The sequence below is a fragment of the Danio aesculapii genome, chromosome 20, assembly GCF_903798145.1.
Source record: "Danio aesculapii chromosome 20, fDanAes4.1, whole genome shotgun sequence".
In the NCBI taxonomy this organism is placed as follows: Eukaryota; Metazoa; Chordata; class Actinopteri; order Cypriniformes; family Danionidae; genus Danio; species Danio aesculapii.
Window position 1 is genome coordinate 44762979 of NC_079454.1, and position 15340 is coordinate 44778318.

General features: G+C 35.5%; 1 protein-coding gene across 3 annotated transcripts in view; it reads right to left on the reverse strand.

Annotated features, from left to right (window-relative positions):
- Positions 1-11196, reverse strand: part of runx2b (RUNX family transcription factor 2b) — a 95473-nt gene extending 84277 nt beyond the window's left edge. The window contains exons 1-2 of one of the 3 annotated variants that reach the window (XM_056481384.1): positions 10890-11191; positions 10559-10674 (exon numbers count right to left, since the gene is read on the reverse strand). In XM_056481384.1, the coding sequence (XP_056337359.1) occupies positions 10559-10674; positions 10890-10942 (169 nt within the window). In that variant the 5' untranslated portion in view covers positions 10943-11191. Of the gene's footprint in view, positions 1-10558; positions 10675-10889 lie in introns of all 3 variants that reach the window. The other 2 variants (XM_056481385.1, XM_056481386.1) reach the window with 2 other exon arrangements.
- Positions 11197-15340: the final 4144 nt, after the last annotated feature.

Below are 15340 nucleotides of genomic sequence, written 5' to 3' on the forward strand. Positions count from 1 at the left end.
AACCATAGTAATTAACATAGCGCTGAAAGGTTAATCTCCATTTCTCAGCAGCTAAAGTCATCATATTTGTGTAAATTCAAAAAACAAAGCAGTGAATGGGTTCCACAAATATTAATTTTACTGCGTTCCCATTTGCTCAAATAGCAAAAAACTCCACGCTGGTATTTTGGTACCTTTCAAAAAACATAACAAATTAAGGGCCATTCACACCGAATGTGTTTTTCCATTACAATGCATTGATTTTCCATTGTTTTTCTATGCACGATGTGATCCTGGATTACCAGATGTTGATCCTGGAACATCATTTTTGTTGGATACCTATTCCCTACCCCTAAATCCAATCATAACTGTAAATTATTCCGAAAATCAGAGGGGAAAAATTGTTGGATAACAATCATGTGGAAGTAACATAAACAGTAAACGTATCCCTTAATTCTGATTGGAATGTTGTTCCAGGATCAACATAGATGTTAATCCAGGAACATGTCCTACTCTGTGAAATTAGGTTGGCGATTTTTCTATACTCACACACACTTGACAAACATTCGTGATGCATTTTTTAAGATGCAATGCCACGTTAGAAGACAATTTTACCTCCTTAATGTCAGTTCCAAAGCAGTGGACCAATCAGAAAACTTGGAGGAGTGGAAAGCATTCTGATTATCTGTTTACAGTAGCAAGCTAGCATGACAACAGTTTTATTTGACAACAACATGGCAGAGGAGGTGCCTTTTTAAAATCCATTCTATGCAATCATGTGTTCTGTGTGAATTGCCCATTACACTGTGCCCTAACAACGTAAGACATGACAAGATTCCATCAACAAACAAATTGGCTGTTCACGACAAACGAAACGAAATTTGGATCGCACTCCCAGTGAAACTGCAAGGTTTATAATCTAATTACTACCAAAGTCCCTTTAAGGCAGTGATCCTCAACCACCGGGCTGCGGACCAGTACCAGTCCGTGGATCAATTGGTACCGGGCCGCACAAGAAATCATCAATTATTTCCGTTTTATTTATTATCTGAGTCTGAATGATTTTTTTATTTTGAAAAATCTTTTATTTTGAAAAATTACTGCATTCTCTTGCTTACATCTCGGTCACTTGAGCACCCATATTTAACCCACATGCAGCAAAATGAGTAAGAAACAGACAGACGTCTTTGGACAGTTTCTTTGCTAAGGGAAAAAGGTTCGGTGAAGGACCCGCAAACTGCCAAGGAATAGATCTGCAACCCTTTAGTCAACAAATCAGGGGAATCCACAATGTCTGTGCGAGAAGATAATCAACTGCTTGAGATCGCAAATGACGGCGGCCTTTAGGGGCTGTTCGCATATTGCGTCTTTTCTAGAGTTCGTTACTTCCAATGAAAGTGCGCGGCTTCTGCTCGCAATCTGCGTGACCCACTCGTGCCTTCCAAACGCACCCAGTTGAATGAATGCTGGGAGCGCACTGCAGTCACGTGACAAGAACTGACTGATCAGCTTCAGCTTGTATGGAACATACACATTTCGGTAGACTAATTATCTCAGGTTAACACAGAACACTCAAACCGGTCCGCGACGAAATGTCAAGCATTGACCGGTCCGTGGTGATAAAATGGTTGGGGACCACTGCTTTAAGGTAAGTCTTTCTGTAAGCAAATCAAGGCAAAAACTAGTGTAATTCTGTTAGAAATGAGATTGTTTTTACTTTAATACATTCATTACAAAATGTCAAAAAACTTCACAGAATTAGATAATATAAAGCAATGTTTTCTAGTCATTTTTAAATATTATTAAATAAACTAGGAAATTACCCATGGCAACTATATTTCCACTAGCCTCTATTAAGTTTGATTTTTGGCCCTTCATGAGGAAAAAGTCTGGGCACCCCTGTTTTAAGTGCATTAAAGAGCATCTAAAGTTGAAATTGGGGGGCAGGTAATTTCAGCTGTAAAGCTTAATTTTTTGATTCTAGGTAAAAAAAAAAAAAAAAAAAAAAAAAAATTCGAATCTATTAGAGACGTCCAATAGATTAATAGGTACCGAAAAAGTCCACAGAGGTGGAGTGACCACCATAATGGGGAAGTCCCAGAGTAAAATGAGAAAATATGATACACTGGTGTTTTGGAATATGGAAAAACTGTCATTATGTTGTTTTGATCAGATTTTATTTTGTTTGTTTTTATTTTATTTGTCCTTGTCTCTTTTATTCCTGTTTATGTAAAACACTTTGAATTGCCACTGTGTTTGAAATGCGATATATAAATAAACTTGCCTTGCCTAAAGTGAACCATCTTGAAATGTAAAAATGCTCCACACGTGCAACTTAAATTTAAAGAGCTGTTTTCTCTGAATACGTGTTGAGGTAAAAGTAAAAAGAAGATTCCCAGCCCTTCGTTCCTCAAGCACGAATTTCCCTCAAACACACTGTGACATCAAAGGCAATTACCGAATAGCACTGCCAAGGTGTGCTCTCTTTTCTCTCTGGGCTTTGTGCCGCGTGCATATTTCATTTCGGCTTTTGTGAAAGTGTGTGTGGGCTGCTGTGGGTGGAAACGCCTCCCAGAAAGCTTTGTGTCCGGTGCAGGACGCAGCACAGGTGGCATGTCAGTGATTCAGGGACTTTTTTACAACAGATAGAGGCCTTTTGTGTAAAGTGTGATTGAGCTATCGCGTTTAACCGTGTGGGAGGAAACAAGACGAGGGCGATGAAGACGACACAAAGGCCTCAGCTGAAAACAGATGGGTGGTGTCTGATCTGTCCCGTTTGTCTCTTGTGACAAACTACTGCACCGGCTCTGAGGCGCAAGGTGATCCCTGACTATTTTACTTCTTCCTGTTCGTGTCACCGCTCGGCTTGGATTACTGCATTAGTAGCTTGTGCGGGGTGTACAGAGAGTGCCAATAAACTACTCTTCTGGTGCGCAACTGATCCATTTAACACCTCTACCCTATGGGCCAGTAACTCAACCAAATTAGGAGATAGTTACCTGTTGCGTAGTGACGCTACAAGTTGGAACCATTTTCATTTCCGGTGCATATGCGCTGAGCACGACAAGAGGGATCAGTTTCAAGCTCTTCAGCTGTATGACTAAGTGTATGAATCAAATTACCTGTTCCGTTTCTCATTCGTCAGCTCCTACCAGCTTCATCGGGAAGATCAAAGGGAATACTATAATACATCCCAGCCAAAGTGTAGAGTGACTGTTTAATCAAAATTTAACAGACTTTATTTATTATTTATCCATCTCGTTTATTTATTTATTTAACTATTGATGTAATAAGAATATCAGGAATATATAAATGTTGTCTATGATTTCATCTTTGATTTTGGTCTTCTACTGAACATAAATAAAAATGTTCAGACATATTGTGTTTGCCTATTAGCTATGTTTCCATCCAAAGATGTGTATTAAATTTATGCGCCAAACTGGAATATCACATAAAAGACTTGCGAATAAAGCAGCGTTTCCATCCGACTAGTCAATGAGAACAAAATCGTCACTTCCTGATTAACTGGTGCCAAATATTAAAAGTAAAAACGGAATTTGCTGCGGTAGGAGAAACTGTGTCGATTATTTCTTTATTTAATAAATGACTTGCCCCTCAGAGGACAAATGCCGACATGCAATGAACGCATGGTGGTGTTTAAATGTTCATTGCTGCAAAAAAACATAAAAAATCTAAAATAATATTAATATGCAGACTTACCAAGCCTATCAAAGCCACGAAGAAAGCAATGTAGGTGGATATTAAAATGGTAAAAAGTAAAAAGTTGATGTATATTTAACTGAAATGGAATATTGAGTAGGGGGCAGGGCTTTTTTTTGTGCATCATTCCCTTCATAGCAAACTAATGATGGGAAGGGTGTGGTTAAGAATATTGTGGCAGAAACCTCAAACTGATATCAACAGAGAAGAATCACCACTCTTGATTAAAGATTACCAAACAACCAATTATTTTCAGTGAATTAACTTGAAAGGGCTTAATTATTCACCTAAGATTTGCTATGGATTTTAACACTGCAAATGACCAATCACGGCAATGTTCGAGACACTGCCTCAAAGTCATGTGACTTTTCACCTGTATGTTTACGTTGGAGAACTTAGAGAAACTTGTTCATGCTTTTATCACCAGTAGGGTGGATTACTGTTACAGCTTCCTCACTGGCCTTCCCAAAAACACATTCAGACAAAATGCTGCGGCCAGGATTCTGACCAGAAGCAGAAAATCAGAGCACATCACACCTGTCCTAAGGTCTTTACACAGGCTCCCAGTTACATTCAGAATAGATTTTAAAGTATTATTACTTGTCTATAAATCACTAAATGGCCTAGGACCTCAATACATTACAGATATGCTCACTGAATACAAACCTAACAGATCACTCCGATCTTTAGGATCAAATAATTTAGAAATTCCAGGAATTCAGTCAAAGCAGAGTGAATCCGCCTTCAGCTACTGAGCCCCCTGCTGCTGGAATCAGCTTCCAGAAATGATCAGATGTGCTCCAATATTAGGCACATTCAAATCAAGACTAAAACACATCTGTTTAGCTGTGCCTTTACTGAATGAGCACTGTGTTACGTCCGACAGATCGCAACATTGTCTTTCTTTTCTTTTGCATTCTTTCATAACCTGTTTTAGCAGATTTTATCTGTTTTAATCATTTTATTCTTTGTTGTTTGTATTTTCTTATGCTTGTTTCTTTTATTCCTGTTTATGAAAAGCTTTTTTAATTACCATTGTGTATGAAATGTGCTATATAAATAAACTTCCCTTGCCTTAGTAAAATTTTATATCATAATGCTTTAACATCTTTTCAATCAGAAAATAAACTCAAGGAAGCCATCTTTAATTCATAATCAAAAGATATTTATCAATGACTTTTCTTTTAGAACTTCTATGATATTCTATTAACATACGTGGGCAACATTGATCAGTCAAGACCATAACCTCAAAAGCCTTTTCACAAAAGGCACAGTGTGTGCGCAAATCTCCACCTGACTATTAGCGAATGAATACACCCCAAGGACCATTCAATATCTAAAAATTGCTGTCCAAATTACATGTTTGCACGCCAGCTACAATTAAACAGCAGTAAATGAATATGGCTTTGATGATATTTTTAGATACTGCAGCTCAGGGTCAGAGATTTTCCCTTCGCTTCAATTACCTATTGATTTGAGGGCTTCCCTGCGCGGCCACTGCTTTGGAAAAAAGCGAGTCTGGTTTGCTTTTAAGACATTTCAGGAATGACGGCGGCCGCTGGGATCTAAGAAGACGATGCATGAAACAGAAGCTGCATTTTAATGCTCGTCTGATGTTGTGCTCACTTTATTCGGGATTCTTGAACTCTCCGGAATGCTCGGAGTTACTAAACTGTCATCCTTTCATCAATCTCAGCTTTTTTTTTTTTTCATTTTTGAAACGTCTCCCTTGCATTCTCGATAAATGATAATTGCTACCATGGGATAATTGTCAATACTGTAGCTCGGTTTTGATAATGAGCAACAAAATATGCCCTGGAGAAACCTAGCGAGTCTGTCTCATGCCACACATGTAGACAATTACTCCACACCCATCTGCCATTAGGCAGCGTTACAGAGAATGTTTTCTACTTAATTAAATCCAAATCCCTCAATAGTGGAGCCTGAATGAAATATAATGTGTCTGTTTGGGTCTGCTTTCTTTTTTCCCCCCTTCTGCTTCTATTTCTTTATTGGTAATGATATTGAGCAGTTCACATTTGTATGAAAATATGAATCTAAAATGATATATGCATGTATGTAGAAATATAATATAATTTTAAATGCAGAGTGCAGTCAAAATTATCAGTATCAAATGCTTGCATCTTTGTGAATATCTTTGACTATCATTTAATTTTCAGTTTTTACATTTGGTTGCGGCAATGCAATAAGTGTAATTGATTTTATAAATATGTGTGTTTATGGATGTATTGAAAAATCTGTATGTTTTTATTTATTGTTTTTTTTTATTTTACTGCACAAAAATAATAATAATGCATCAAAATTAACATGATTTCTGACCACTGACTTAATTAAAAAATAATCCCTAGCCTTTATTACATGACAAATAATATTTTACATGAAATAAAATAAAGCAAAGTAAAATAAATAAATAATAATAATAAAAAAAAAAACGCAGCATTGTAAACGCAGCAATTTAAAGAGCTAAAATCAATCATTTTTGGTAGTTATCATCAGTAGATGACAATTTTAAAAAAACTATGCCAGTGAATGATAAAAATATATATTTTTCTAACCTTTTGGCAGGCATATTTATGCTCGGTGTAAAACTTTTTAAAATTAACTCATTAAGAGTTAAAAACATTTATCTGTTAAGTTCTCATTAATTTCAGTATTTTCATCTGATCTTATCAACATATAATAACCAGAAAGCATACCAAAAAAGCAAAATTAGGCTTCATCCAAATGGATATTTTCAGGAATGGTTGGGAAAAATGGTTGATACATAGGCAATATAAAGACATCCCTATTAAAGTGAATTGTAATAAGAAGAGATTTACAGTGCTCAGCATATATAAGTACACCCCTCGCAAATCTATCTTTAAATTCATATTTTTAATAAGCTTTACAATATTATATTTGTGCATATACATTAGATTAGTCAGTATCAAATCTGCCAAATCTGGAGCTATTTTAACAAAATAACTTACGATAACGGTCCAAAAACTGGTACCCCCAAATGTATATTTTATAGAAAAATATTAAATACAATTAAAAAAAAAAATAAAGCCAAAAAAAAAAAAAAAAAAAAAAAAGGAAACATTTAGTTGAAATTTTGTAGGTTGTAATTTTATTTTGCAATATTTTGCTTAAATTTAAATGTAATACCTTTCAATTTCTAAATATGTTTGGTGACTAAAATGTTATTTTAATAAACATATCTGTTTTGTAAAAATATTCGTTTTAAACTGGGGTGTGCTAAATTAATTTGTCTTTATTTATTTATTATTTTTATTTTTTACTTATTTTACATGCCCGTTTATGTGGTGTATATGAAGAGTTCAGATGCAAAAACCCTAAATGCCATCTGAAATTTTCTTCTAAAATGAGTATTTTTATCAGGCTCTTGTATGTAGGTTCAGTAATTTCTGTTTTATGACAAAGAATAGGTTCTTTTCACGGTTTTTAAAGTGAAATAACTAAACATAAACAAAGGAGGCTCAGAAAATGCTCACTTTTGACTGAAATTTCAGACGGCTCTTCATATTTAGGTAATTATTCTTTAATAAATATATGTTTTTTGGTATGGATGTACTGAGAAACTTGTGTCTGTGAGTGGCAGTTTTTTTGCAGCATTGCACAACAACAACAACAACAACAACTATAATAATAATGCATCAAAATTAACTATGTTTCTGATCAATGACTTTTAAAAATTAAAAATAATCCAATGTATGTGAATATTGATATTTGTGTATTTGTGTAATTATATATGTTCGCATGTGTTTTTTTCTGGTAAATTGTTCTGTACTGTAAAAAATAAACTAAACAGAAATAAAAGTGGGGAAAAAATAGGCTTCATGCAACAAGTAATACATAAGGATCTCTGAGAAAATGCTCTCAAAAATGATTTTTGCTGCTTGTTCAAACTACTTATTTAAAATGAGCTGAATCAACACAATTCTTGAGTTTCGTGTTGTGACAACTTAATTGTTTTATGTTCAATCCACTTGAATTTGTAAAAACAATTAAGCTCGCTTAATCAATTTGTGTTGGGACAATATAAAGGAATTGTGTGGAACCAAGCATTTTTTACAGTGTGCCCAAAAGTAACTCAGTACATGCACAACATTTGAAACGTAATCAATATAAACAGTTCTTAAAATTCAATTGCTGCTTATAAAACTACTTAAAAAACAGAGCAATGGCAAATCATCTCATAGCAAAAGCATGCAGGATCTGAGAACACTGTAAAAAAATGCTGCACTGCACACAATCAATTTAAGGACAAGATAAAGGAACTAAGTTAACTTGTTAATTTTTACAAGTTTAAGTGGACTGAACATAAAACAATTAAGTTGTTCCTGAAAAAAACTCAATATTTGTGTTGCTTCAACTCATTTTAAATAAGTAGTTTGAACAAACAGCAAAAAAAAAAGCCTAGTAGTCTCAGGTGGGCTTTTACTGTGCATCTGCATTTCTGCACTAACCACATGAAGTCATGCTCCTCTACAGCAGGCGCTAAACTTCACCCCATCTCTTCCCGGTCTATTCTCACCCCAGAGAGCTTCCAGAGGGCCAGAGGTTAACATGCTAATCGAGAAACACTGATTACTGCGAGTGGGCTCTGGCTTTCAGAGAGTCAGAGAAGAGCAGGCCGCGCACAGCTGTGTTTGGAAAGCAGACCCGAAAACGGCTTTACAACATTTCTCTTGGAGGAATCGGCAAAACCCATAGATCAGAATGAATGGGCTTCTCTTACTTTTTCTCCGTGACTTGGGAAAGTCATATTTCTTTACGCACAATATGGATTTGTGCTCGCCTGTTAGTTTTGTGCATTTAATAGTAGCATAATAGCGTGGTATGTTTTTGCTCCGCATCAGGTGTCGTCAAATATAATATATTATAACAGTGAACTGCAATTTATTTTGGACTTTATAATTATTATTTATGGATCAAGAGGGGACACTAAATTTGCAAAACAGATTTTAGATATGTATCAGTAACACTTTACAATAAAGTTAGATCAGTTCATGCATTTACTAACATGATGTACAGAGCATTTATTACAGTATTATTTCACATTTACTTAAATAAAAATGTTAATTGTTAGTTTTTTCTAACCCACAGATCACACCTAACCGTTAACAGGCACAACTTTGGATATTAATAATTCATTAGTGAATGTTAAATTATGATTACTCAATGCTTTTAAACCACACTGAACTGAACTTCAACTCTGAAAACTGGACTGACACATTTTCAATTTACTAGATCTTCTGTTAAGCTGCTTTGACACAATCTACATTGGAAAAGACCTATAGAAATGAACTGAATTGAATTTACTGGTAGTGTTTATTCTTAGTTAGTGTTAGTAAATACATGAACTAATGAAATCTTATTGTAAAATGGGAACAAATTATCTACATAAAATAATATTTGTGAAAATAAGATGTCAAAATATGGGTTAAATAATGTTCCATCTTCATTCAATGTAACCAATATAATCCAAAAAGGAAACAACACACTTATTTGTTGAATATATATATATATATATATATATATATATATATATATATATATATATATATATATATATATATATATATATATATATATATATGACCAGAATATATATATGAAATTATTTTAAAAACTTTTTCCTCACAAATGGGTAAAATCTGGTAGTTTCAAAGCTAGTGGCAAAGAAAAAAGATATTAACACTTTGCATTTTTAGTCCTGCACAGTAATCTTTAAATATACTGAAAAAAAAAAGATTTCAAATTTCATATGGGCTGAATTTAAACAAACAAATTTAATTTAGTAATGTTCAACTTAATTTGTTTGTTTGAATTTAGCCCAGAAAAATAATTTACAACCACTTAACTTACAAAAATGTAGTAAATCCAAGGAATCAGCTTTGAATAATTATTTTAGTGATAGGGTCATTTTAATACGTAATAAAAATATTTAAGCCCTAAATTAGCATTTTTTGTGTTTTTACATAAACTACTGCACCGTTAAATTACATTCTCGTAGGGATCTTGAATAAATCTGGGTAAAAAGAACTCAAAAATAAGTAAAAGATATACAACATTTAAAATACACTCTACTGATTTACATCTTTGACCCATTTTACAAGGCAATTTGCAAATAACAGCTGCATACATAACGTTATATATAGTAATATACCTGTACATACACTTGCCAATTTCTATATTTGCATTCACTACTTACTTCTATTTTAAAATTTATTCACTATCTGTTTTTTATCCCGTTTCAGTCATTCTGTTGCACTTAGATGCTCTGTCACGAAAACAAATTCCTCGTATGTGTGAGAACACCTGGCAATAAAGCTCTTTCTGATTTCATATATAGTGCACACACATGCTGTACATTATTCACTTAAAGCATTGTTGCTGCTTATTGTACAGTATCTGGCACAGAATCGATGACAACAGAGATCACAAATAGATAAATGCATGAGATGACCTAATAGAATAACTTTCATATTTAAATGGATGTGCACACAATAATAAATCGTTAATACGGTGACTCTCTCAACAGTAACCCCTCTGGGCTTTCGGCTAGCACACACCCACTAACCTAACAGTGTATGTCAAACATTCACTCATTTGCCTTTTTATATTGCATTTCAAACTCTTTGTCTTTAATGCATGCAGTTATGTTGAAAAAAATAATACTTCTTCAGCACCTCCTTACAACATTCCTCCACAGTCAGGAAAGCTGAATTTCTGAAAGCTGGCCTATAGCTGAATGTTTGTAAACGTCAACACATGATTGTTCCCTCTCAAAACTCAGTTCCTGATTATAGAGTGAAAAAAGCAGGACACTTACCCCAGAAGAAGTTCTGCTGACATGGGGTCACAGAACTAAACAGGCTGTTGGACGCCATGGTCGCCACTTTCGCTCCCAAACTTGGCCTCGCCGTGGTTTCTGGTGACCCTTGACGCCTTTTAGGTTAGGAGTGCGTGGTGGTGGTGTGTGCCAGCAGGGGGAAGATGCAAAAAAGGAAAAAACATCCACAAGAAATGCGTTTTTGTATCAACTATTTTCATGACCACAAGTAATGACCAGGTCTGGTTTTAAAAAGGAAAAAAAGTAAAAATCTGTCGCCTTATTGGATAGGATGGAGCCAAGCTCGCTAGTGCGGTTGAAGCGTACTTACTGGTTGGTGCGGTCCTCGAACCTGAAGTTGACAACCCGGTGACAATTAACCATTTACGCTCCGCATGCAAAAACCTTTTTTTTCTGCGGTTCTGTGGTTGCTCAGGAGGTGAGCGGAGCCTTCACACAAACCCAAAAGAGGCACGAGCCTTTAAAAAATCTTTTTTCTTTCCCTCAGAACGGTGTCACTGGAGAAGCAGGGTCACATGTTTCATGACATCACTGACTGAGTCGTGTGGGCCAACTTTTCTCCTGCGCTGCCGTTCCCTCTGTTTTCCTTCTTCTGGAGACGCGTGGTTTTGCCGGCTCGTCCTGGCACTGGGAGAGGGAAGGGGTGTGTGTTTGTGTGTCTGTGTGTGTGTGTGATGCTGCTGCTGCTGCTCACCCCTTTGTGAGTCATGAGGCTTCGGAGGGGGTGTGAACACTCGTCTCTTTCTCTCTCTCTATTTCTCCACACATACAGTTGAAGTCAAAATTATTAGTCCTCCTCTGATTTTATTCAAATATTTCCCAAACGATGTTTAACAGAGGAAGGAATTTTACACTGTATGTCTGATAATATTTTTTCTTCTGGAGAAAAGTTTGTTTTATTTCGGCTAGAATAAAAGCAGTTTTTAAATTAATTATAACCATTTTGAGGTCATTATTATTAGCCCTCTTTAACAATATATTGTATTCGATAGTCTACAGAATAAACCATCGTCATAAAATGACTTGCCTAATTACCCCACCTTGCTTAATTAACCTATTTAACCTAGTTAAGCCTTTAAATGTCACTTTAAGCTGAATACTAGTGTCTTAAAATAGTGTCATAAAATATTATGTGCTGTCATCATGGCAAAGATCACAGAAATCAGTTATTAGAAATTAGTTATTTAGGGTGCTTTCACATCTGTGATTTGGTCCATTTGGTCCAGACCAAGGGCAACAACTGATACATTGTAGCATTTTTCTGCCATTATTGTGTCCTTTTCACACCACACTGATTGCTTTGGTTCAAACCAGTTGATGCAAGCCAAAATGCAGGCATGTGACAAAATTCACATCACTCATTAGCCAAATATTATTGACAGGGTTCATACACATTTTTACTACTAAAATTCCATGACTTTTCCAAGACTTTCAAGTAAATTTATGACCTAAAGTTTCATGCAATGTCCACATATGCAAGGTAAAAGAAAAACAATGCCCTTTTAAATTTATCACAGCATATCGTAAAACATACAGCAATCTATTTTCAATTTCTATTTATATCTATGTAAAATTGATTTAGAAATGCTTAGACCGCACTAATAATGTGAGAGTATGTGATTAGCCAAGTACAGAATAGAAGTCAAGACAACTAACTGATATTCAAGAATACAGATATTTGTTTTGCATGACTTTTCCAAAACTAAAAAAACATTTTTTTTTTTTTTTTTTGGTTTTTCCAAAACTTTTCTAAGCCTAGAAAATACTATGTCCAAATTCCATGACGTTTCCAGGTTTTTCATGACCATATGAACCCTGTATTGAAAGTATTTCCTAAATTTCTTTTTGATTGGTCAGAAATAACTTGCGGGAAAATGCCACTGGAACTGCCGCAAGTAAACAAACCGGCAGACACAAAATGCCGCTTTTTAATATAGAGGGATGATTGCGCTGGCTCATTGTATCTCTGGTCATAGTATACTACATAGTTTGTATACATCACTTCAGACAAACTATACATTTCGAGAGTGAAGCGTGGCTGTGGCTGGAGAGCAATGTTTTAATGCATTGCAAATGGCGAAGGCGCATCGCAAGTCACTTCAGGAGGAGGCATGAATCAATTTAGCTAAATTGCGACATGTTCCGGAAATATTACCAACAATCCATCAGGTAATGTTTTTCCATTTCTCTCTCTCGGTTTAAAATTGTTGGTAAAGTGCTGGCAACAACTATTTTTCCTCCACATCCCATAAGATGGGACAGCGCAATGGACTACGGCAGCTGGGTTAGTCCAAAAAGGCGTAGTACTTTTTGCTGTTGGGTCTGTTTCAGTTCGGATCCTGTTCTCACCACAAACGAACCACTCCAGGGTTCGTTTGTAAGCGTACCGAGACCACCTCTTTAAGGAGGTCTCGGTACGCTGTTTTGGTCCACTTTTACTGCGGAAAACGTTTTCTGTAATACCGTTCCTAAGGTATACGTAAGATTTTTTGGTTTTCCTTTTTTTGCTTTGTTTTTTTAGGAGAACAGTATCTCCAGCAGAAAAGATATCCAAATATGTTTTTGAAATAAATTAAGACAGCAGAAGTCAATAATTCATTTGAATTATTTAGCCTGACATGTTTACTGTTCCAAAATATTTTAAATGTTTCTTAAAATAAAATATACTGTGTTTAAAGGGGAAAAACCCAGACATTTTTTACCCAGACATTTAAAAAGAATATGTTTTAGAGAAGTAATCACAATACCACAAAACCAAGATATTTTTATCCAAGGTTATCATACCGTCAGTATCTTATACCGGCCCATGCCTACACTGAAGTGCAATTGTTGCATTCACACCTGCTCAAATAAAGCACACCAAGAGGGAAAATCAACTCTAGTGCGATTCAACTGAACTAAATAAGGCAGGTGTGAAAACACCCTAAAACTATCATGTTTAGAAATGTATTTAAAAAAAATCTTCTATCCGTTAAACAGAATTGGGGGAAAAAATATATACGGGGGGCTAATAATTCAGGAGGGCTAATTATTCTGACTTCAGCCATATGTGGGCTCTTCTTTCCCTCCTGCGCTCTTTCTAGCTCTCCATCTTGCTCCAGCTGGTGGACTTGCGGCTGCTCATCTCTGCTGACCCTAAGGTGATGTGAGGAGAGCTGACTGTAGAAAATGAGTCATATGTTAAAATATGACAGCTTTTTCTGTAGTAGAACCACCATCGTGGTTGTTATCTGATGTCATTTGAGGACAGTAAGTTTGGAGAGTTATGTTCACAACACTCTGTAGCTCAAATTCCTGGTGTATAATAACTTCAATTCAATTCAATTCATATCTAATTCTATACATTGTAGATTGTGTTAAAGCAGCTTAACATAGAAGTTCTAGCAAATTGAAACAGTGTCAGTCCAGTTTTCAGAGTTGAAGTTCAGTTTAGTTTAGTTCAGTGTGGTTAAATTTTCACTGCTGAAAGTCCGAACACTGAAGAGTGAATCTAACGATGAGCAGCTCCACAAGTCCCAAAACCAAGCAAGCCAGCGACTTCACCAATTGACGAAAGTGAAGAAAAATAAACATTGAGAGAAACCAAGCTCACATAAAAATAATTCTTAATAACATAAAAATAAATCCCACAAACACATTGCTCACTGTTAGTTAATACATTAACTAATAATGTGTCAACTCTGGTGGTTAGTTTTACTGTGGCGACCTCTGATAAAGCAGAAAATAAGCTGAAGAAAAGTTAGTGAGTGTTAACCTAATTCAATTTACCACAAGATTTTTTAAAAGGCAGCGAGCATCCTAATCCTAATCAAAAACATAAAATTAATTGAGTAAGAAACTGAATGAGGCTTTAAAGTGGCTGATGTTAAAGGCACAATATGTAATTTTCGCCACTAGAGGGTGCATATTCACAACAAACAAAGGCAGAGTTTGATGACTCTGTGATTGAGAGGAGAATCATGGGAGTTGTGGTCTTCATTAAATCATATGGAACTCCTGCAGAAATCATGTTCATGGAGGAGCTAAAGTATTCAATGCTTATTATCATGCTAGTATGAAGCAGAGTAAAGCTAAAGATTGCCGAAGTGAAATCAGACAGCTGAAGCAATTGCTAATGAGAGATGAGCGCGATGCGGCATTAAAGCAGCAGAGCTTTTATTATGCCACGGTCCACAGCTTCTGTTTCTTCAGCTTGTGATCACATGGAGATGAAGCAGCACTGTTTTATCATGCTAAATACATTTTAGGATTCTTTTATAATGCTGCTCTGTGCAGTCAAATAAAACACACAACATAATAAAGCGTCTTTAGTGTTTCCCTGTTTTCTATTTAACCAAACCAAAAATCGAGGGTGCATGAGGTCCCATTCCTTGTGTTTAAAATACCTTATTTCTCTGAATTTTAACATTCTTTGAAAGTTTTGGGATAAAGTACATAAGCCAGCAGAATTGTATATATTGTCTCCTTAGTTTGTCTTTGCAAACTTCAATAATGTGAATTAAATAATTTGTATTCATTTAGAATAATCTAAAAATAATATACACTCACTGGCCATTTTATTAGGTAACAGTCCAACAGCTTATTAACGCAAACCAAAGCCTAAGATGACAATGAGTTCACTGTACTCAAATGGCCTCCATAGTCACCAGATCTCAATCCAATAGAGCACCTTTGGAATGTGGTGGAACGGGAGATTTACATCATGGACGTGCAGCCGACAAATCTGCTTCAACTGTGAGATGATATAATGTCAATATGGAC